Source organism: Cygnus atratus, chromosome 2 (genome assembly GCF_013377495.2).
Source record: "Cygnus atratus isolate AKBS03 ecotype Queensland, Australia chromosome 2, CAtr_DNAZoo_HiC_assembly, whole genome shotgun sequence".
Taxonomy (NCBI): Eukaryota; Metazoa; Chordata; class Aves; order Anseriformes; family Anatidae; genus Cygnus; species Cygnus atratus.
The window spans coordinates 111,291,573-111,313,165 of record NC_066363.1 but is presented as its reverse complement, the minus strand read 5'-3'; the positions used below and the strand labels follow the sequence as shown (position 1 = coordinate 111,313,165).

The window sequence follows — 21,593 nt, the reverse complement described above, 5'->3', positions numbered from 1 at the left end:
ACTCAGGAATAGAGCTCAGGATTCAACTCAGGAATAGAGCTCAGGATTCAACTCAGGAATAGAGCTCAGGATTCAACTCAGGAATAGAGCTCAGGATTCAACTCAGGAATAGAGCTCAGGATTCAACTCAGGAATAGAGCTCAGGATTCAACTCAGGAATAGAGCTCAGGATTCAACTCAGGAATAGAGCTCAGGATTCAACTCAGGAATAGAGCTCAGGATTCAACTCAGGAATAGAGCTCAGGATTCAACTCAGGAATAGAGCTCAGGATTCAACTCAGGAATAGAGCTCAGGATTCAACTCAGGAATAGAGCTCAGGATTCAACTCAGGAATAGAGCTCAGGATTCAACTCAGGAATAGAGCTCAGGATTCAACTCAGGAATAGAGCTCAGGATTCAACTCAGGAATAGAGCTCAGGATTCAACTCAGGAATAGAGCTCAGGATTCAACTCAGGAATAGAGCTCAGGATTCAACTCAGGAATAGAGCTCAGGATTCAACTCAGGAATAGAGCTCAGGATTCAACTCAGGAATAGAGCTCAGGATTCAACTCAGGAATAGAGCTCAGGATTCAACTCAGGAATAGAGCTCAGGATTCAACTCAGGAATAGAGCTCAGGATTCAACTCAGTCTTCTAACTTTCATAGTAGGTTTCTGTAGTTGCCCTAAATTAGGGAGATATGCTAGTTTGGATAGTTGCAAGCTGTAATTTGATTGTATTGACTTTAAACGTAAGCTGTTGCTGAAGCAATTAAACTTAAAGCAGTGACAGTAGCGATGTCAAATATTGCTTAATGCTTGCACGATTATCAATACACTAGAGACTCTGCATAATAATACACAGACTTTCCATAGTAGTAGCATAACAAAACTGAACTGGAACTAGCGTCTGTACTGCAGAAATACTAATCTCCTGGCTTCAAAGAATCCTGCCCATCCTTGTGGTCTCATTGCATAATGAATCAGTTCAGACCCTCTGCAGTAGTTACTGCAGATACTACAAGCAATCTCAGGCACTACCACATAGCCACTACTACAGCTGCTTATGTTGCAGTAGGAGCGTTACCTTGACTTTCAGGTATAATGTTCATTGAAGTGGTAGTAAAGACTTGTCCTGTAACAGCTGGTGTTCCATAGGAGTGATTCTGAAGCCATTTCTAGCTGGTGACTCTTATAATGACAGAACTACTTTATCACAGAAGCTGAGCCAATGCTAGCATCTTACTCTTGGTACTAGGTGACTTCTGTTGTATATTTCTTGCCTGTAGTTGGACAAAACCTAAACAGCTCAAAATACTGAGGTGTTTCTAGAGTCACTTGGGAGTTTTCACTAGATAAAGCATATAGATCACGCAGCTTTGTTAGCTCCAGCTAGCTGATCTTTCTTCAAGGCTAGTTCTAGTTTCCAGATTTCTATGTAAATGGCAAATGACAGTAGATACTCATCACCCTAAGCAGCTTTGTTCAAACATTCTCTCTTACTGCATTTAAATACAGTTACTAAAGCAGAGCTATTACCTATCGGGGGCTGAATACAGGGGGAACTGTTCTGAAGTTCAGACTCACCTTCTAATGGAAAAAAATGTGGCTTTCTGCAGAAACAGCTGTGTTCCTGGCAAGTAGGATGGCTAATCACAACTTCTGCTCTTTCCATAGTGTATTTTATGTCTTCTATGAACAGTATCTGACAATTGTGGATGATGCTATCTTTAACCTCTGCATCTCCTTGGGATCAATATTTTTGGTGACAACTGTGCTGCTTGGATTTGAAGTATGGGCTGCTGTTGTGGTTTCAGTAACTATTGCTATGATAATCGTCAACATGTTTGGAGTGATGTGGCTCTGGGGCATCAGCTTGAATGCAGTTTCACTAGTAAATCTTGTTATGGTGAGTTAACGAGACATTTGTCTGCTTCTCTTTCCAAGTATTGAACAGTTTAGTGTGTCATTCATGACACTAAGTAGTCTTTTTCTATAAAACTGTCAGACACTTGAACGATAGTAGTAGAATTATCTAAATACTTCTAGATGGTGTATAGAAAATAGAACTAGTTTGTCAGAATAAAACTAGTACAGCTAAGATACAGCAATTGAAGTGTAAAATAGATGGCTTCTGTTCTGTGGCAATAGCTGTGTTACTACTTAGGCTAGGTGCTGTCACCTGATGTTGCTCATGCCTAAAGTTAATGTTGAGGCTTCTGCTGTATTCATGTTCTGCAGAGATCTATGATGTGCTTGCATCAGTATTGTTCCTGCATAAATGGATGAAAACATGGGCAGTGAATGCCCTGGTGAAACGCTGTAGAACTTAGCTACTAACAGCTGAGTGCTGCCAATGCTCTGGTTAACCTTGTTTTCCAGAGGTTTGTGGCAGGTCTGAGAATGTTACGAGAAAATAAACCATTGCCCCATGTTACGACTAGGCATATATACTCGTGAAAGTCTACCTGCTGCATAAGTAAAGGATTTCCAAACTGTTTAATGTTGTAAATGATGAATTTCATCTTAAAAAGCCTGCTTAAATGAAGCGTTAAATTCAGCTGACCTTATGGTATAAAATCCATGTGTGTAACTTGGTGTTGTTCTAAAGCTATGCTATTGTAGCTAGTGTCTAGAAACTGATTTCACTGTTAAGTGATTGCTGCATACACACACTGTATTGAAGTCAGCTTCCTGCAACACCAAGAAACTTTTGTTCTCTAACACCATCCCCTATTCTGATTCTTGTTTAATCAGATTATCACCAGTCACTACTAAACAGACAAAATGCCATACAGTACTCAAACGCCTCTAGTGACAAGTTGATGCTGAACCTGTAACTTGCAATGACATTTTTCCAATGACTGGTAACTGATCACAAGTAGAACTTTTCTAGCCTGTGTAGAGTTCTGAGTAGAGACCTTACCATCAAAATGCTGATCTAAATGACACTTACGCATGCTTTCTTTTTCTATCTAGAGCTGTGGTATTGCTGTGGAATTTTGCAGTCACGTCACAAGAGCATTCACTATTAGTACTAAGGGCAGTAGAGTAGAGCGTGCAGAAGAAGCTCTGTCTCACATGGGCAGTTCAGTAAGCATCTACCTATTGTACTGGGGAAAAATGAGTAGCCAAGTTGGAACTTTAGACTATATCAATATCCTTAAGTTATATATAGGATGAATAGGATGGCCCCAGGATGGCCTTGCTTGGGGGGGGGGTGGTGAGGAAGGGGTGGGGTGGGGTGGGGAGGAAATGACTAATCAAAATTCTTAAAGATCAACCTAGGCTTCTACCAGCAATAGGGATGATCAGGACTTGATTAACTTCATATTAGCCTGATACTAATACTACCTAGTAGTAGAGAACAGAGCTAACAGCTTTAGCTGAACCAGTAGTTCCAATTAATTGAATTGTCTCATTAAGGTTTAAGCGCTTCTCTCTTCCAAATGCTCAGAGGTAACTTGGAAAAGTCCTGAATATGGGAAGATGCTGGAGCTTTGCGAACAAAGCAGAGCTCAGTACTTGGGCAGTACTGTCATCTCACTGCAATTAAGATGAGCAAGCTGGGGGGGGTGGCGAGTGGAACAGACTGTTCCAGTGCTAGATGTACTTGACCACCCAGGAAAGGAACTTTATTGAAATGTTTATTTACTCCAAGTAATGTCTTTCTTTAGCATATGTATGTATCTGCCTGACATCAAAATCAAACTAAAATTGTTTGGCTGTACAGATTGGAGTATATTGGAGACACGGACTGGAGTATATTTTTATCACACTGAGCCTGGCCTGTAGTGTCAAGTAGGACTAAAAGGGGAGCTCTTCTCTTGAGTAGGTCTAGTAGGTTGGTTTGGGTTCTAAAGATTAACAGGGAAGCTGGTGTACTACATCTAGGAGCTTCAAATTACATAAGCATTTTCAGCAAATGCTAAGTAGTTAGAACATGAAACTCTACTTAAGAAAACCACTTCTTAATTGACAGGTCTTCAGTGGAATCACACTGACTAAATTTGGAGGAATTGTAGTACTGGCTTTTTCCAAATCTCAAATCTTCAAGATATTCTACTTCAGGATGTATCTAGCTATGGTTCTTCTGGGAGCAACACATGGACTAATATTTCTTCCAGTTCTGCTTAGTTACATAGGTAAGATATGAGTCTGCTTTAAAACGCACATAAACCAAAAAAAGCTTAGCTGCCTGTAGATATCTTTTCCTACGTTAAATAGAAAAAAAAAATTACAAAATTAGAAAATTAAAAAACACTTAAACTTGCCTCTCCATCATGCAAGTAGCCAGATCCCTTGGAAAAAGAGGGTTGGCAGTGCAAGCTCACTGTTACAGGTGTGCTCAACCTGTCCAGCATGGTTGCACTGTGCCATTCTTAACGGAGGTGTCTGCCTAGGCCCACGTGGCACAATAGCCAGTAGCATGTCTCTAAACATGGGGACATGGCCATGGGTGCAACAAACCTGCTGTGGGATGTGGTTCCTGCATGTGCAAAAGCGATCTCAGCGTGCAAGCTGGATGGTCTAAGGGCTGTCCTCCTTCAGTCGGGAAACTCAAAGCGTACACGTTCTTAACACCCCCTTAGCAAGTCACGTACGAAGATTTAAAAGCTATTGTCCTTGCTGCTGCTGGCAGCTTTTGACAGCTGAACACGTACCTGAAGACTCTCCACTGTTAAGCTGGACCTAGGAAACCAGATGGTGTGTGGTTCTTGTTGACAGCTGCTGACTGATGTGCTGTAATGACGAGACTTCGCAATAATGTTCTTTTCTCTTATTCAGGCCCATCGGTAAATAAAGCTAAAACTCACGCTGCACAGGAGAGGTCCAGAGGTACAGAACGAGAGAGACTCCTCTACTTCTAGTTTTTAACAGTGTTCAGTGGATTCTATGAACTGTGGCCTAGGCCCACCTCTTGTTAAGAACTGAAGCGCAGCAGTGTTCTATGACTATCACTGTAACCACCACTGACTCGACTCCTGCACAGATTCAGCTAGAAGATAGCAACTGCAGCTTTGGACATGGCTTCAAACTCAGGAAATGCTACGTGGGGCTCATGTAACAGTATTACTAAAAGTAGATATGTTAAGTTACTAAAACACTTCTGTTTTCAAGAGGTTGCATCTTTCTTCTAGAAACCTAAACCAGCTGCATTGCAAGTTGAATAGCTTTTTTGTCAACGAAACTGAGGTGATGTGTATGAGAATGGACTGCTAAACCACTGACACTAATTTTAAATGCAGGTCAATGCAATTTTTGTCTCTATTTTTAAGGGGGAAGCCATCACAAGTTGTAATATTTTTAGTACTATTTGCCAAAATGTCTTGTATATACTTTATTATAAAATAGCAATTTTGTAGTTCAAAAATCTACTTAAATGCAATAAATTAAGTTTATACATTCCAGTGGGAAGAGTATTTTCAGAACGTTGTGGGCTTCATGAGAGCTTGTTCTCCAAATACTTGTTTGAAGAAGGTGACATGTTCTTCACAGTGCTCACCTAAGCGGGCAAAATAAAAGTTTGTTAACATTGAAATTGAGGAACTGAGAAGCAAGATAGTGTAGTTTAATTTACTTCAGTTAAGTACTAATTTACATCTTTGATGCATTAGAGTTGAAAAAGTTTTAACAACTTCAAAGCAGTGGAACGTTTTAAGGTATTTCCAGTCGTGTGACAAATTGTGTTGCGGTAAAAGCAGCTGTTTGATCTAGTTCCTCTATCTGACCAGTGGCCTTGCACCCATTCACATTCTCTATGCTCCAGATTTAAGATCCTGAAGTGGGATTCTGAGCCTTTGGACTACCTAGTGACTAACAGGTTGTTGGTACATGGAGTTTGGCTTGGGTTTTAAAATGAGAGGAAGTGTAGCACAAAACAGGCCTTGAGCTTTGAACTGAACTCAAAGGCTGCATCTTGCTCCAGTTTGTGGCTTCAGGAGAAAGCAGTGAGTGGAGGTACCAGCTTTAATAAATTAAGTGATGCAGGCGACTGCTAGCCAAACAAGTTACCTTCATCTGAGAGTTCCTGTTTGTCTTGGAGTGGCTTTACTCTACGTGCAGTGTATATAAAGGTGTAAGCCAGGTTAACTTTGGAAGTATGCTTCAAGGTAAGACTAAAATACACTCCAGCTGAGTCTGTATCGTAAGACAGAACTCAGTGCATGTTGGCCTGTAAGTGGAACAAGTCTTAGTTCTGTTCGTACAACAAATCATCTGTGTTTAACTGCTTATTGCTTACCTGGTGTGAAACTAGGGTTTCCTCGTAATCGCTGATTTCTTTGTTCAAAGAATCTGAATATAGTGTAGAAAAGCATGTCGTCATCTGCTTGTTTTGCTGCATCAAGGAATTTGCGGGCTGAAATACTGTCATGTCCTCCAATACCCCTGATGAATCTCAAGGCAGCCAAAACTTGGTGTTTGGACAACAGAACTTCCACTATTTCATCATTTGCAGTGGAAAGCCTCTGAAATCAATCACAGCTGTAAGAGTATGTTCCTAAGAAACGGTTTAGATGCTAGCTAATCACTTCAAGCTTGGTCAGGTAAGCTGTTTGACAAATCTAACCCTAATGTGACACAGATACTGCAGTTTGAAATGCTTACTTTTAACATGTCCAGAGAGAGCTGATGTGCAGGAGGGTAAATGCTTTCCAGGGACAGTAACAGACAAGCCTAGGGCAAAAGTAGAAATAACTTTGGAAGTCTGAAGACATCCCACCTCTATCACTAGTTTATTGAAGCAATTTGCCTTACGTACCAAAGGCTTTGAGTCACTGAGCACATGGTACTGAAGAAACTGATGGAGCATGTAGAACAAGTTGTGTTGAACAAGGGTTTTGATGACCAGCTCGTACAAATAGTGCTGTGAATACAAGAAGCCCACCATCAAAGGCATGTCTCAGTACTGGTTTTTAGATGTAGAAGGCGGTAGTGGACAGAACTCAAACATGGCTAAGAATGTTTTGACGTTCCACGTAATGTGATGGAGTGAGGTGGTATAGTTGGTGCTTCATGCATTTAAGTGCTTTACCTGAACTGCAATCTGGAACTGGTTGAGAGAGCGAATATATTCCATCAGGACTGCTATAGTGAACTTGTGAGGTGCTTCCTAGACAAGAAGAAAGTATTAGGTAGAACTTCCCTCGCTTTCCCTTCTAGTGACAAGTTAAAACCACACAAATGGAGAAACAAGATGTTTTAATCCTGACAGAAATAAAGAAAGCCTCCTGCTTGCTACTTCAAGTAGTCAGCTCAGTTCAGCAGTAGGCTCACAGTAAACCTATCATCACTTAACATTAACTTACCTTCTTCTCTGTAAATACGGATAAAACATGGGTGTACATGTCAGACTGGTCAATAACCGCTTGAGTGCGGACTGGACGTTTCAGAAGTGGATTACTTCTACTCTGGCCTGCTTCTACCACCTACAAGGAGAAACCCTTTAAGAATAGTGTAGTCTTGTGGTACAGTTTTAGTTAAATCTTGTCTAGATGGACTGTTTATAGGTCCCCATTGAAAACATGTTTTGTTGAGCAAACTCACATCTGTGGTTGAGTTACACTGGATGCACTCTGTTCACTGGGGGCTTTCATATTGAAATTGAAAACAAAAGTAGCTGCTACTTATGTATCTTACAGCCAGGAGATAAATGGGCATATGATGTTGAGGCAGGCCCACCCCCTTAATAGAAATGTGGCTGTGATACAAGAGCAGAACATGCTAGATTGTCAGCACTTCTGACATGCAGCAGCGTTGCAGAGGTTGTGCAGTGGTATAGCATGCCATGAAATCAGTGGTCTGGAACTACTGCAATAATTATGGCTTCAAAGCTGCTTTTTGAACTTCCACCCTCTTTCTTTCTCAAGTATGAGGGTATGTTAGTTGTCTTACTGGAGATGAACTATGCAGCACCTCTGGAAGCATTCAATGCCAGCTGGGATGGGGCTTTGGGCAGCCCCAAAGTGGTAGGTACCCCTGGAAGAGGGGGGGGTCAGAGCGTTCAGATGATCTTCGATGTCCCTTCCAACACATTCTGTGATCTTCCACAGCAGAGTGCTGAATAAAGCTGTCATCCGCAAGTGGGGAAAGAATTGCATGTTGCACACATCTTTCTCCTGTGAGTTTGAGGACTGCAAGGGACTGACCTTGGGGGGAACCTGACTTTCCTAAGTAAAGAACAGGTATTTGGCCTTTGCCACATAATGCAACTTGAAATTCAAATAGTGTTACCCTGTCTACAAGCTGCTGTAGCTAACATAGTTTACCATAGTATAGCTTTGTTCAGCTTCCAAGTACTTCTTATATTCGTGATTCAGTTTGTCAAAAACAGTTGCAATCACAGGTAGTGATCCCCTTTCCGGCTCACTGAGCACTGAAAAGATATAAAAAAAAACTATGAGGAGAAATAACAAGGGCTTTAAAGCTACCTTGAAAAAGGTGATCTCTAAACTGTATGCTAAACTTAACTGAAAATGTTTCTTTAATGTCAGATGCATTTTAACTGAAGGGGGGTAGCAGGAAGTTGAATTATTTCATGCTGTTAATTCATTTAGAGGGGTGACTGACACTTCATATGACAAAGCTTGTTTCAGAGGTGATCTCAAATCTAAGACCAGTCCAGCTAACTTGTACAAGTATTTGAGGAGGTAGTGTTGCACTTTCAATATAGACAAAGCACTTAAACTTACTTTGAGAGCACACAGCTAGGATAACCATTTTGCATTCTTTCCTTTGAAGAAGGAAATCCATTAGTCTTCCTTTATCAAGCAAGAGGTTAACTACAGGCTCAAGTTTCACTTGGAGATTCCAGAGGTAACCTTGAGTTGAAGGAATAAAATAAACTGAATTGCCTGAGAAAACAGGGATATCTAAACTATACCTCAAAGGACAACACAGATCACAATTTGCTTTCCCAAACGTGGTTTAGAGTAGCATAACCCTGGCAGGATTTTTAAAGGAAATGCTCATCCCCAGTTAGTACTGTTAAGAGTAGTCATCTTACTAGGTACATCTGCTTAGTCACTGTTTCAAGCCGCTTTGTGCACTAAAGGTATAAAGTAGTTACTGGTTTTGAGTAGGGGAGTTAGTTTTCTTGATAATACCCTATGAGGTATGTTCTGGATTTGTGATGAAAGTAACACTGATCGATACCATGTTTTGGTTCTTGCTGAGTAGTGTCTCCACAGTCAAGGTCTTTTCTGCTTCTCAAGCTGCGCTGTCAGCATGGAGGCTAGAGGTGCACAAGAAGCTGGGAGGGGATACAGGCAGGGCAGATGGCCCAAACTGACCAAGGGGCTATCATGTAACATATTTCATGCTCAACCATAAATGCTGGAGGGAAAGCAAGAGGGGACTGAGTTGTGGCCTTTGTTTTCCCCAAGTAACTGTTACACGTGCTGAAGCCCCGCTTTCTTAAAAAATGGAATAGTAGAAAACTAATTCCTTATTTTGCCCAGATTGCATGTGCAGCTTTGGTTTGCCTACTGAACTGAATCTCAACCCACAACTTTTCTCACTTCTGTCTTTCTGATTCTCTTCTCCCCACTGGGGAGCAAGCAGCTGGGTGGTACTTAGCTGCCTACTGAAGTTAAACCACACCAACTAGCCACCATTTTACAAAGATTAGCGCAGTCAAACAGCTCACTGCTCACCTTCACTTGCACTGATGATAATATCAGGTTGAAAGACAATCCACGAAGATGAATCTAAATGTTAAAGCTTAACACCCATCTTAGCATTGATTCTGGACTGTTGCTACTATATTCACGTAATTGTACTGAAGCAGAATGAGTTAACATGCTTGCATTCACTGGCACAGCCTCTCTCTTGCAAGATCTTGAAACACAGCCTTGGATGTTTATCTGGTTTCATGGTGTATCTATCCAGTAATTTCACACAAGTATCTCAAATGACTGAGAAATACTAATGCATTACATTACATTAATGCATCCCTTATTTATAGCTCTGTAAAAGTAGTAAAGGCTCTTGTGAAGCATACTATTTCCTCTTGAAGTGGTAAATGAGCTAAAGCCAGATTTAGTGAGTCAGGCTATCATGTTAGCTTTTTCTATGCTTGGTACATAGGAGTCTGACATTCCAGGAGCACTTAAAGGATACAGAGTTTACACGGAACAGGAGACTGACTTGTTACAGAGGCTGGACCTGCAGAAAAAGTAACATCAGCTGAAGAACAACAGTAGTCTGGCAGCTCCTGTGCTAACAAAACACAAACCACAAGCTCACACTGAAAAGGCAGTATAGGTATAACATTCTAGCAGTCCTACAGCAAGCAGGCGAAACAAAAGAAGTTACATGCAGTTGTGTAACTAGTTCATCTATAAGGAAAACTGACAGTGTAGGAAAGGAAACCCGACACATAGGAAGTCATGCATGCTGAAGCATTCCATCTCTAATACTGTGACTCCAAATGCATTGTCTCCAACTTCCTTTATTTACACGTAATCACTTTCGTTCCTTTAAAAGCAATGTAGGTTTGTACCTTCTGGTAGTAACCTTTACCCACAGATTTATCACATACTTTCTATTAGTGACTTCAAAATTTTGTTGTCAAAGAGTTTTTAAGGTGCAATCATCCCTAAGAAGAGTTTTTCTTCTGTAGAGAGTGCCACACCGTTTTGCCATAGAGTAGTGCAACTATGCTCAGACTAATTCTAGCTATTAGCAAACAATTAACTTTGAAGCTGGAAAATTATCTGCTACACTTTTATTACAGAAAGCCAGAAAGAAAAATCTAAAATCATCTTTAGTATTGATGCTAAGCTGATCCTAAACTTGACTCTAAGCCTGGACTGTCTTTCAGGCTCATGATGTGGCCCAGAAAATTAAATAGTTATGACTTAAGCCAGGGAAGCATTAAGTGCTTTGGAGTACACACCAGCTTTTATAGCTGGGGTCAATGGGGAAAGGACAGGGCATACAAATAATCTGTATAACAAAATAAATAAAATTTGAAAGATCTTTGCTTTAACACTTCAAAGCATTATAGCAAGTGTACAGCTTAAATAGCATCTTTTACTCTTCTGTCAGAAGCATGAATTCGGGACAAGAATTTCTTATCAGTTCCTTGCTATTTTCTTTCTTCCCTCACCTTCTCCTCCCTCACTATGTATAATGGAAGTATTAGTAGGCTGAAGCACTCTGGTATGCCAGCTGTTGCATTTAGACAACCCTGATAATAGGTTAGAGCGTTTATTATATAGTATAATAGCGCTACCTGCTACAGGTATTTGATAGGGTTGTATTGATCGAGGTGGAAGTACAAATTGATGGATGGTAGTAGACCCATCAAATTCTCCTTTTAGCTTGATGTCAAATATGACTGAAGTCTGAAATTGACAAGAGAAATTAGTTTTCACAAAATACAAGTTCCCACCCATTTACATGTATTCAGGTCACTTTTCACATTTTGGAACGGGTTGCCCAGGGAGGTGGTGAAGCCACCATCCCTGGGGGTGTGTAAGGAGAGGCTGGATGTGGTGCTTAGGGACATGGTTTAGTGGGTGACATTAGTGGTAGGGGGATGGTTGGACCAGATGGTCTTGGAGGTCTTTTCCAACCTTAATGAGTCTGATTTCCATCTTGTATTCTGCATAACAACAACACGTCAAATTCACTGCTTAGTTATGGACTCTAGAAATTGAGAAAAATTCTGCACCCACCTATGATATCCTCATACTCATACCCTTCAGTCTTGTTAAATACAGAATTTACTAACATTTTCACTCTGTATATACAATATTCGTAGTGAAAATCTCACATGGTGGAAATTTACATCACTGCCAGCGCCAACAAGACATGACTTGGCAGCTACCCTACTCAGTGTGGTATTTGTTTTGTGTGTGTTCATACAGTCGTATTTATTCTCCAGCGTTTCAGTCAGGCTATAAGAGCTCTGGGTTGAATGTTAACACGTAGCATTAATATCAATTACAACTGAAACATCCACTAAGCAGCCTAACAAGATATACTGACCCAGTTCTTGAAGCTGCCCAGCAGGAGAAACAAAAGCCTTTCCGCACGTAAAAAGCAAAGTACCACTTCAGCTTTCCTACTGATCAAGCCTTGCTACTGGGACTACAGTCAAATTTTACCCACACTATCATGTGCATAAGATAATGTGTGTTCCTGTAAGTTTTCAGAAACCTGGCTTTTCAAACTAAAAGTTTTGGTCATAGAAACTGATCATTCACATTTTTGTGATACAAGAAGTTCCCATGATTAATAATTTAGTATCCAAGTTAGCTCTACCTCTCCACAATGCCTTAAAAACCTACACAGTGCAGCAGAATATCACAGTAAAATAATACTAAAAAAAGGGACACAAAAAGAGGCATTGGAAAAAAAAACGAAGTGCTATTTCCATCAAGGCCAAGGGTAAGTTTGAATCTTTTACCTTTATGGTGGTTTTTTTTTCCTTCCCTGCAAATACTCTGGCTTTCAGCAATGCTAAGAACACACAAATGTTTTCTAAAGCTAACGTGTATAGTTATGAAAATGTCCAACTTTTGAAAGTTAAGACAAGAAAACAAACAACTCAGACCTCAGTATCCTGATGATGTACTACCACCAAGTTATCCACAACATTTAGTGCAAACTTTCCAGTTCTGTTGAGCTTTAAAATGTGCGTCTTCTTACAGGAGCCCTCTCTATGGAAATAGAGAAGAGCTGGTCAGTACGCCTATCCAAAACAGAAAAGCAGAAGTCTCTTACGCACATGAAGTGTCACAAAAGTTCTTTACTCTGCTCTTACCTTGGCAAGTGATAGAGGACTACTTCTGCTCCTGTACTATTGGAAGTCCTTGAGTGATGCCTCAAATAGAGGACGTAAAGCTGCCCGTATCTAATGAGACAACAGGATTAAAACATTACTTGACAACAAAGAGCTGGGAGGGAAGCGAGACCTAGGACATCCTTTCTGAAACAAAGGCATAAAGCTGTCTTACTCTAACATCCTGTTAGAACCATGTTTTATCCTAGAAGAACAGAGATGAGATTACCTAAGTCAAATGACCAATTAAAAGTGAAAGACTGAAACAACACTTGGTAAATCACAATGCAGTCTATGCGTATGCAAATTAGACATAAGACTAATTCTGTCAGCAGATCAACTCAAAAATGAAATATTCTCAAGATGCCTGGACTAATCAAGAAGAATTTCATTAAGACCCCTCAGTTTGCATCTCGTCCCCACCCTGCCTCAGGAGAGTTGTTTAGACTCTTTGTTCAAGGCAGTAACCAAAGCACTTTAAAGCCCTTTAAAGCAGGAATACTGCTAAAACAAGAAACAAGTGCAACCACGTCGCCATTCTTGTCTTCTCAGAGCATCCCCAAACTCTCACACTTTTCCAAGGAAAGAAAAGGCTTGATTAGTCAGATACATACATTGTAGCCATGGCAATATCTCTTTCAGAAAGGCTGAGCTTGGAGGACTTGGGTGCTGCAGGTAACTCAATTTCAAATTTTGATAGTTTTGACATTGTTCCACTCTGTTAAACAGAAACAACAACAAAAAGCAGCAATCCAACATTAAGACTTGAAACTGGAAGGTGGCCTTGACTATGCATTAGTCAAAGGTTGGATGAATAGCACCCCCATGAGGAGAAGAATGATGATAGCTGGAAAGATGACTGACACCTTTCTATTGGGATCCTAAACAAATACCTAAGATATCATAATATCATCTTGATATTATAACATCAGCTTCAGCTAGCAAAGCATTTCAGTCTTAGCTAAGCCAACACAAATTTGTATGCAAATCCCAATGAAAACGGCTTGGAGATCTCAAACATAAGTTCTCTCAAATTCCTCTTTCACCGTGAAAGATGTGCTCCAACTCTTGAATAACAGCTTACTGAGAAGGGGGAAAATATCAGTAATTCCTATTAGTCACAGTCTCTTTTTGTTCCTACTAACTCCAGAATCTGCATTAAACTGAGAGCATACCCTTTTTCCCCACTCGAGATTTCCTCCTCTCTTCCTCTTTTCGCATGGAATTTAAGCAAATTTTCAGAGTTGTTGAAACTTCTACCGAGTTTCACTTACCATTCTCATTAACTTGTTCTTGAGTGTGATATGCAAATACTACAGAAATTTCTTCTTTGCTAGAGCTTTATTTTCAAGAGATTATTTTAGCACAGTACTTTCCTCAGGAAATCTTTATAAATACTTTCTGAATACAAAATGAGAGTTATTTAGCTACAACTTGACACAAAATACGAAGGAGAGTGAAGCACGACTGAAGTCCTCACAAAGGAATCAGTGAGAGTATGTTCTACCTAGACACCCACGAGAATATTACTTCAGGATCCAGTAAAGACCCCACGTGAGATCAACCCAAACCAAGAAAACCATCTGAATATGCTTCTTTTTAAGTATGCTCCCTTAGACTACCAGAGCAATGTGTAAGCCCTTAAAAGAAGCAAGATGAAGCCAGTAGTTCTGTTCCTCATTTTTTCCTAAATCATCTTACTGTACAATTAACTTATAGCGAATTCTAATTTTCACTGCAGTGTTTTTCCAAGCCATAAAGAGAAATACTTTCACCGGAACCTTTACTGTTGTCCACAGGGAAGAGCACCAAGAAAAATAAGTAAGGTATACCTAGCCCTCTCATGCTTGGAACAATAACTGTTTCTTAAGCACTACGTTTTTCTTTTCTTTTTCAAGTTCATCCACTTGCATGTAGAAGGATATAGTTACAATCGTAAGTGAAAGGCCCTTATTTTTAGTTTATAATGCTAGAGAGTTCAAATGCCCACATAGAAATAAAACCTTTACATAAATGAAAAAAAGAGATCTTGAAAGATACTTAAGTTGTCAAGTACTGTGTCACTGATACTATGTCACTGATTTTCGGTTCCCCTTTCTCAAGGGGAACTGCCCAACATTAACTCAGTACACTTCTTTCCAAAGAGGACATAAGGAAAAAGTGAATTAATTTTAAGCTGTTGCCAAGGATCTAGCTTAGAGATTTTGCTTTGTTCTTTGCTTATTGTCATGTAAAGATGTAAACACGGACCTCTTGGAAGAAATCCAGGAAAGGAAACAGAATGCTTGACTGAAGTAGCAACCTAAAAAAAAGCAAGCTCTCAAAATGAAAAAAAAGTGTGGAACATAGTCCTTTACCTTGAAATAGAATGGCTGCAGGACATTGCCAAGGACAGTGGTTGACAGAAGAATAACAGAGCTCTCTGGACAATACATATACCAGTTGACATTGATATTCTGATTCTTCAGAAGTTTTAAACTTCGTTTCTCTGGTAATACCTGGAAACATGAGATATTACCATTATATATAAATATCAGGATTCCAACAGCATAAATGGCACACAGCTTTGGAAAAAGTTTATAATACCCCTCATCACCAATGTCAGAAAGGGCTGTTCAGATTTCTCCAAAAACACATGCAAAGGTAATTAAGAAAATCACACAGACTAGTTCAGACAATTAATTGACCAATATAAGAGGAAGCTAACAATTTGCAGAAGGATATCACTATCTTAATCAACATTTGTTCTTCACTGCATTTGAAGCATGCACACATCTTCCTTAATCACAGAATGGCAGAGGTTGAAAGGGACTTCTGAAGATCTAGTCCAAAATGCTGATTTGTTCTGCATGAAGTAATATTTCACATTAAATTTACAAACTCATTTCTATACTAGTCAAGAGCACGTCAGTCTTGAGTTCTCAATACTTAATTCAGAACTCCTTTATAGAGGATCTTTGTTAGATGCACTACATTACCTGTTACATTTCCCTCACTCTGAAAAAAAAAGTATTTACCTTAAAGTAGTCTAAACATAAGAGCTGTACTTTTTAAAACAGCATTTTCTCAATTTGAAAGCTAGAAGAAAATAATTCAAAGATACTGGAAGAAATTAAGATTTTCTAATTTCTAAATGTGTCTAACCTACAGGAGCTGTTTGCATTACCTGATAGAATTCGATTCCTTGATCTGTGATGAAGACGATTTCTGTTGAACTTGTCCAGCAGAATCCTAGAATATTGGCATTCTTGGTCTTTTAACAAACAAGCAAACAAGAACTTTTACTTGGAAAAAGTAACTATTCAGATAAGCTAGTATTATTAAATGAAGAATGTGAGATCAAAGGCCATTTAGTTATCCAGTCACTGGAGTTCATGCACTTGGCAGCTGGACGCCCAATATATATATCAGCTGCTTTTGTCAAAGACTCCCCAAACCATGTATGAACATAACTACTGTGTGACTTGAACTTCTGGTAGCGTGTAAAATTTACAAGTTTATTACACAGTCAATTTTTCTTCTCCCCCAAAGACAACCAAGTTCTTCAGGTTCAAACCATACTGCCAATTCAAATAATTCTTGGCAAGAAAGGCCTGTTCCTTCCATCGACAGAAACAAAGAACTAAGATTTCCCATGACTACACTCAGAACTCTATCATAAATCCTTGCTATAACGCTTTACTCAAATGCATAATCCTCAATAATGAAGCAGAGAGTGCTTCAGCTTTAAAGCCCATGGGAATAAAGGAATCTTTGCAAATCCCAATATTTAAAAATGTACTTTAGCATTCTATTACCCCACATTGTATTTTCTCTTAATTAACGATTGGAAAGTACCAGGGACAATAATAGCTGTTTCTCATACACTGATCATCAAGAAATGAGAAGGGTTGTTTAAAAATACCAGACAGTAAACTGTCAGTAGTTTGCATACTCTATCACTGATCAGTAAAATTAGGGCAAAACATCCAAATTAACATTTCTGACATTGGTATAATTACTTAAAAAAAAAAAAAAAGCTCTTGGTCTCTTCTCCTCCCCAAACCTTGACATTTGTTGCTTTCACAGTATTTCCAGTTCCTTCTAAGACAGGATTAGAGTGACTGAACCAGGAAGGGTTGTAGTGTTTTTTTGTGGCATTGTTAATACCTGTTAATTTACCTCAATTCAAATAGACAGTAGCAACTACCTATCTCTTACTTCACATTAGTGTTTTGGAAGTGATTTTTTTTTTGGTATCTCAATTAGTTCTCTTGTAGAGTAGAGGCCACCAGTGTAAGTAACATTAGAGTTTTACCTATAAGCTTTGAACATTCGTTTACCTTACATTCCTGTGTATATTCTAGCTGAGGGCTGTCTGGAATAAAATTCAAGAAATCCTGCAACGACACACATGAAGCACATCAGCAAGTATGAAGCACAGAATAGTATAGGTAGAAAAGAACAGTTATTAGCCGATCAAGTTATTTTGGACGAGATACATAGAAATAAGCTTGATTTACTATATTCTACTTCACTTCTTTATAGGAATCAGCTCCACCCCTTCACCTTTCTTAAAGGATGATACCCACAAAGCAATAACGTTGCCTTGCAGCTGCTCAGCCTCTCAGGGTGAGAGGAACTTTCACTACAGCTGTTGACAGCCACCAGAACTCTCAAAGTTTAGCCTCAGAGGCTTCTACTCTGGTACTCTAAGTACTAGAGTTTCAGCTCCAATTCCCTTCCTGTCTGCAGGGCGTAGGAGTCTTACCACACTTTTTGATGTTCTCTGCACAGCCAGTATCTTGTTTCCTAAGGAAAACTTGATGCATTTTACTTCACCCTTGTCTTCCATTCTATATAGGAAGAAAAAGAAGTTATGTGAACATCGTCTAAACTAGTTTGCTATAGAATTCTGTAATACACCCTCAAAACACGGAGAAGAGAGAAAAGTGTAATGCAAATACTTTTGAACATAACTTCGGAGAGTTGCTGGACACATACAGGATTCAGAAGTTGGCAAGATAACAGCAGTTCACTCTTCAGAAGTACTGAACACATCCATGACAGAAACACAGCTAAGATTGCACAAACTAGCACCTGAAGTTACTAGAGCTGCTCTGCTCTGTTGGCCTACGATGGGGAATTGAACGACTGCAGAACTATTCAAACCTGCAATCTCAGCTCTGTCCCAGTGCTTCTGGAGTTCTGTAACACTCACTGACATCCTCTGATCAGCTCCTTTACTACCAGGACTACTGCTAATAAGACACAAGTCTACTCAGTTCCCCACTAAGATTCATCCTCTACAAGAATTTCTGAGGTTAAAGTGGAAATGAGGTTAACAGCACAGTAAACAAATTGCTTCTTCCGTACCTGGGTTTAAGTAGCCTTTGAGTAAAAGACTACTTCCTAACATATACACAGCAGAGTACAGAGTCATCACTTTTAACAGAGGCATTTATAAAATAGTTTTCTGAAGATAGAGCAGTTTCATTGAAAATACTGCTGACAGGTTCTGGGGGAAGGTGGCGAGGATGACTTTCAACAAGAAGATAAAAAGAAACCAAATCAAATTAAAAAAAGAAACAAAAACCAAGAAATCCACAAGTCAGAAATAAGATGCTTGAATCTCTGGCAGAAATTCAGAGAAGTTACGGTTCTCTGCACATTTAGGTTTACCTCATTTTGTTTAACTTGCTAAACCACATCCTTGGAAAAGTCACAGCTGCTGTAAGAATCACAAGCTTGAATCCCCATAATCTCTCACATTTACAACATGTTTTAATGAAATATTGTTGTTACAGAAAAATCCACAGCTTTATTTTTTTCAGAAGACTGCAGATTCATGAGAGAAAAGCATACCATATTAATTACAAGATTATGTCTAAGAACAAAATAGACAATCGCAAGTACTTCTAAGTTTTATGCTCGAAACACAGTAGATCAGGAGGAAGTACCACATAATTTAAGACCGCAGAATACTATTCCAAGACAACAAAAGTGAAGGTGCCTTACCTGAATGAAATGGGATTTCTGTCCTCCAAGCCTTTAACAACAACTCCTGTAGCTCCACCAGATCGAACAGCAAAAACCTATTACAAAAGGACAAATCAATTATTTTCTCTGGAGCTCCAAGTTTACAAAGGTACCTACACAATACTGTAGGCATTTTCTGAACTGCTGGGCAAGAAAAAACAGAAGCTGTTTGTATAAACTTTTTTGTTTTCTATATTCTTACTTACCTAATTCAAGCATTAGTAAAAAAAAATTACTTAAGAGCAGTGCATTGTTTAAGGAAAACAGCTTGGGGATTGGGAAGGGATAAGATGCAACTCACTGATCCAGAAAGCTGATCTTGTCAGAACATGTTACTAGATAGGAATAGGTTAATAGTAATCTGCAGTTTTGCCTGTACCTAAGAAGTGTCAGCTGACTTGCACTAACAACCAAAGGATTTCTTTAGCACAACTGCTTACACATTTGTGTATAACCTGCTTGATGTATACTGCTTGTCAACTAAAACAAGGTAACATTAAGATAAAAAAATCATGCTGTACAAACTTCGACTGGCTTAAAAAAAAAAAAAAAAGCAGATGCCTTATTGTTATAGTTGTACCTGTGGAAGCAGTAAACACACAGGTCAGGTCTTGGAATAACGACATAACGATATACTGTTTCGTAATATAAACCATGCTGATGGTGCAGTACGCCCATGCAGGAATACAGGTTTCAAGGCTATAAACTGCAAGCAAGTCCATAGTCTTACCAGAATGATAAAAAACAATTTTAAAATACTTTTAACATCGATGTAGATAGAAAATGAAGGCAACTTTCTCTTAATTTGTGCAAGACAACAAGGAACAAGCTATCAGAAGACTCTTTATGTGGGGAAAAAAAGAATCATTGAAATGCTGGATAGAGATGATTTAGATACACACTGGAAATTAAACAATTTTAGATTAGCAATAAAAGATAGAGAATTAAAGTTACAATTGAAAATAAGTTTATTTCGATCAGTTTCTCACGTCCATGTCATGATCCAGTGCCTCCAGACAAGTGCACTTACATACTCATATTTCAACTGTCCATTGAAATGTACGTAAAGTATAATGGTTTGTCGAGAAAAAGGACCCCAATAATCTTGAATACGGAACAGCAGCAATAAGTTCACAACAAAAATATTGCACCCCCCCCCCTTCAAATCTGATGCTGATCTGGTCCATACATCAGATGGCAAACCGTGCCATTTGTATGGGGAAGAAAGCGTGAACATTTCAACGCTGCGAACACTGAACTTACAGGATGGTTACAGGAATTAGACAGCCAACAGCATCCACGCCGATACAAGCATCAGGACAGACTGGGGACCTTTTAGCTACACTGAGCCGGCCGTACAGAAACCCACAGGGATATTTAGCAGAAGCACACTTAAAAGAAAGAAAGCTGAGAAACGTAAAGCAAAGCAGCTGGTCAAGAGCCACAAGAAAAGCTACAAATATTATTACGTGAGAGAATATGGAGGCTTAGGAATTGAAAAACTCAGTTCATTGTCCCTGAGGAACTCCAGAACACCCTTACGACATGGAGGGCGATAACAAGGGATTAGAAAAATAAATTCCCAAATTCCCCCGGGCCCGCAGCGCCGCGGCAGGTGCCGGCGGCCAAATCCCCACAGGAGCACCACAGCGAGCAGCGGCCGAGAACAGAGCCGCCAAACCAAGAGACTAGGGGAGAAAAATTATTTAAAAAAATAGGGAAAAAAAAATAAAAAGGGCGTCAGGAAAGGACGCGCCGCCCAGCCGCGGCCCGCCGCCGCACCCACCTGCTTGTTGGCCTCGTCGAAGAAGACGCAGTTGACGGGGTTGGCCTTCTCGAAGTGCACGGGCCGGCCGCACAGCGCCAGGTAGCAGCCGCCGCCCCGGCTCTCGCCGCCGCCGCCATCTTCTCCCCCCGGCGCCCCGTCCTCCTCCTCCCCCGGCGGCGGCTCGCGGCTCATGGCGGCCGCACCAACGGTTCCCAGCGGTCCCCAACGCCCCCGGCCGGCCGGGCGGCCGCTTCCTGTTTACACTCCCTCGCCGCGTGACGCGGGAGCGGCCCGCCCTACAGGCGGTGCTGCCGCCATTTTGGGAGGGGGGGGGAGTGCCTGGCGCTGCGAGCGCCCGGTTGTGCCCCAGGCGGGCAGCGCGCTTACGCGTTCCTCATAGTTCCAGAATAAAAAGGTCCTCTCTTGTTAGCCGAAACGTAGGGAATTCTGCCCGAGTTTAGCCTCAGGACTTTGTGACGAATATCCAGAATTAATTCTGAGATGCTGTTTGCCTGATGATAACCCTAGAGGCTTTCATGGCAGAGGAGTCCAGGAAAACCCTTGTTTTAGCAACCTCTCCCTTGGTTTGAGCTACTTGACAAAGTATGTAGATGTCATACAATCACAGAATTGTTAAGGTTGGAAAAGACCTTCAAGATCATCTGGCCCTACCGCCAATGTCACCCACTAAACCATGTCCCTAAGCACCACGTCCAACCTTTCCTTGAACACCCCCAGGGACAGTGACACCACCACCTCCCTGGTCAACCCATCCCAATGTCTGACTGCTCTTTCTGAGAAGAAATGTCTCCTCATTTCCAACCTGAACCTCCCCTGGTGCAACTTGAGGACATTTACTCTAGTCCTATCACTAGTCCAGTCTCCAAGCAAATCCTGAGCAAATATTACTGCTTTGGGCGAAAAGACATTCAGGCAATATAATCAGGCCCACTAGCTTCAATTCACAGGCTTGAGGACCATTACTTCATTTTTTACATTTTATTCTTATTTTAATTAAAACAGCTGTACCAACT

The 21,593-nt window shown here is 40.3% G+C and overlaps 2 protein-coding genes across 5 annotated transcripts in view; one reads left to right on the top strand and one right to left on the bottom strand.

Annotated features, from left to right (window-relative positions):
* NPC1 (NPC intracellular cholesterol transporter 1) overlaps positions 1-5,386 on the top strand; it is a 28,922-nt gene extending 23,536 nt beyond the window's left edge. For both annotated transcript variants that reach the window (XM_035564071.2, XM_035564073.2), the window contains 4 exons: positions 1,658-1,889; positions 2,960-3,073; positions 3,963-4,125; positions 4,769-5,386. In XM_035564071.2, coding sequence (XP_035419964.1) covers positions 1,658-1,889; positions 2,960-3,073; positions 3,963-4,125; positions 4,769-4,851 — 592 coding nt within the window. In that variant the 3' untranslated portion in view covers positions 4,852-5,386. The remainder of the gene's footprint in view (positions 1-1,657; positions 1,890-2,959; positions 3,074-3,962; positions 4,126-4,768) is intronic.
* Positions 5,309-20,813, bottom strand: RMC1 (regulator of MON1-CCZ1). 3 transcript variants are annotated; one of them, XM_035564074.2, is made up of 20 exons: positions 20,578-20,813; positions 18,771-18,847; positions 17,524-17,608; positions 17,096-17,152; positions 15,940-16,026; positions 15,131-15,271; positions 13,388-13,491; positions 12,756-12,845; positions 12,546-12,651; positions 11,220-11,331; positions 10,103-10,147; positions 9,637-9,690; positions 8,674-8,802; positions 8,251-8,357; positions 7,291-7,410; positions 7,017-7,094; positions 6,744-6,848; positions 6,590-6,658; positions 6,225-6,450; positions 5,309-5,486 (listed from the first exon to the last, which is right to left on the bottom strand). In XM_035564074.2, the coding sequence occupies exons 1-20, from the start codon at positions 20,749-20,751 to the stop codon at positions 5,407-5,409; spliced, it is 2,046 nt and encodes a 681-aa protein (XP_035419967.1). In that variant the 5' UTR covers positions 20,752-20,813; the 3' UTR covers positions 5,309-5,406. The 3 variants fall into 3 exon arrangements, with proteins under 3 accessions (XP_035419967.1, XP_035419969.1, XP_035419968.1); XM_035564076.2 differs by lacking the exon at positions 7,291-7,410; XM_035564075.2 differs by lacking the exon at positions 9,637-9,690 and having other exon boundaries at positions 8,674-8,781.
* Between the last annotated feature and the right edge of the window lie 780 nt (positions 20,814-21,593).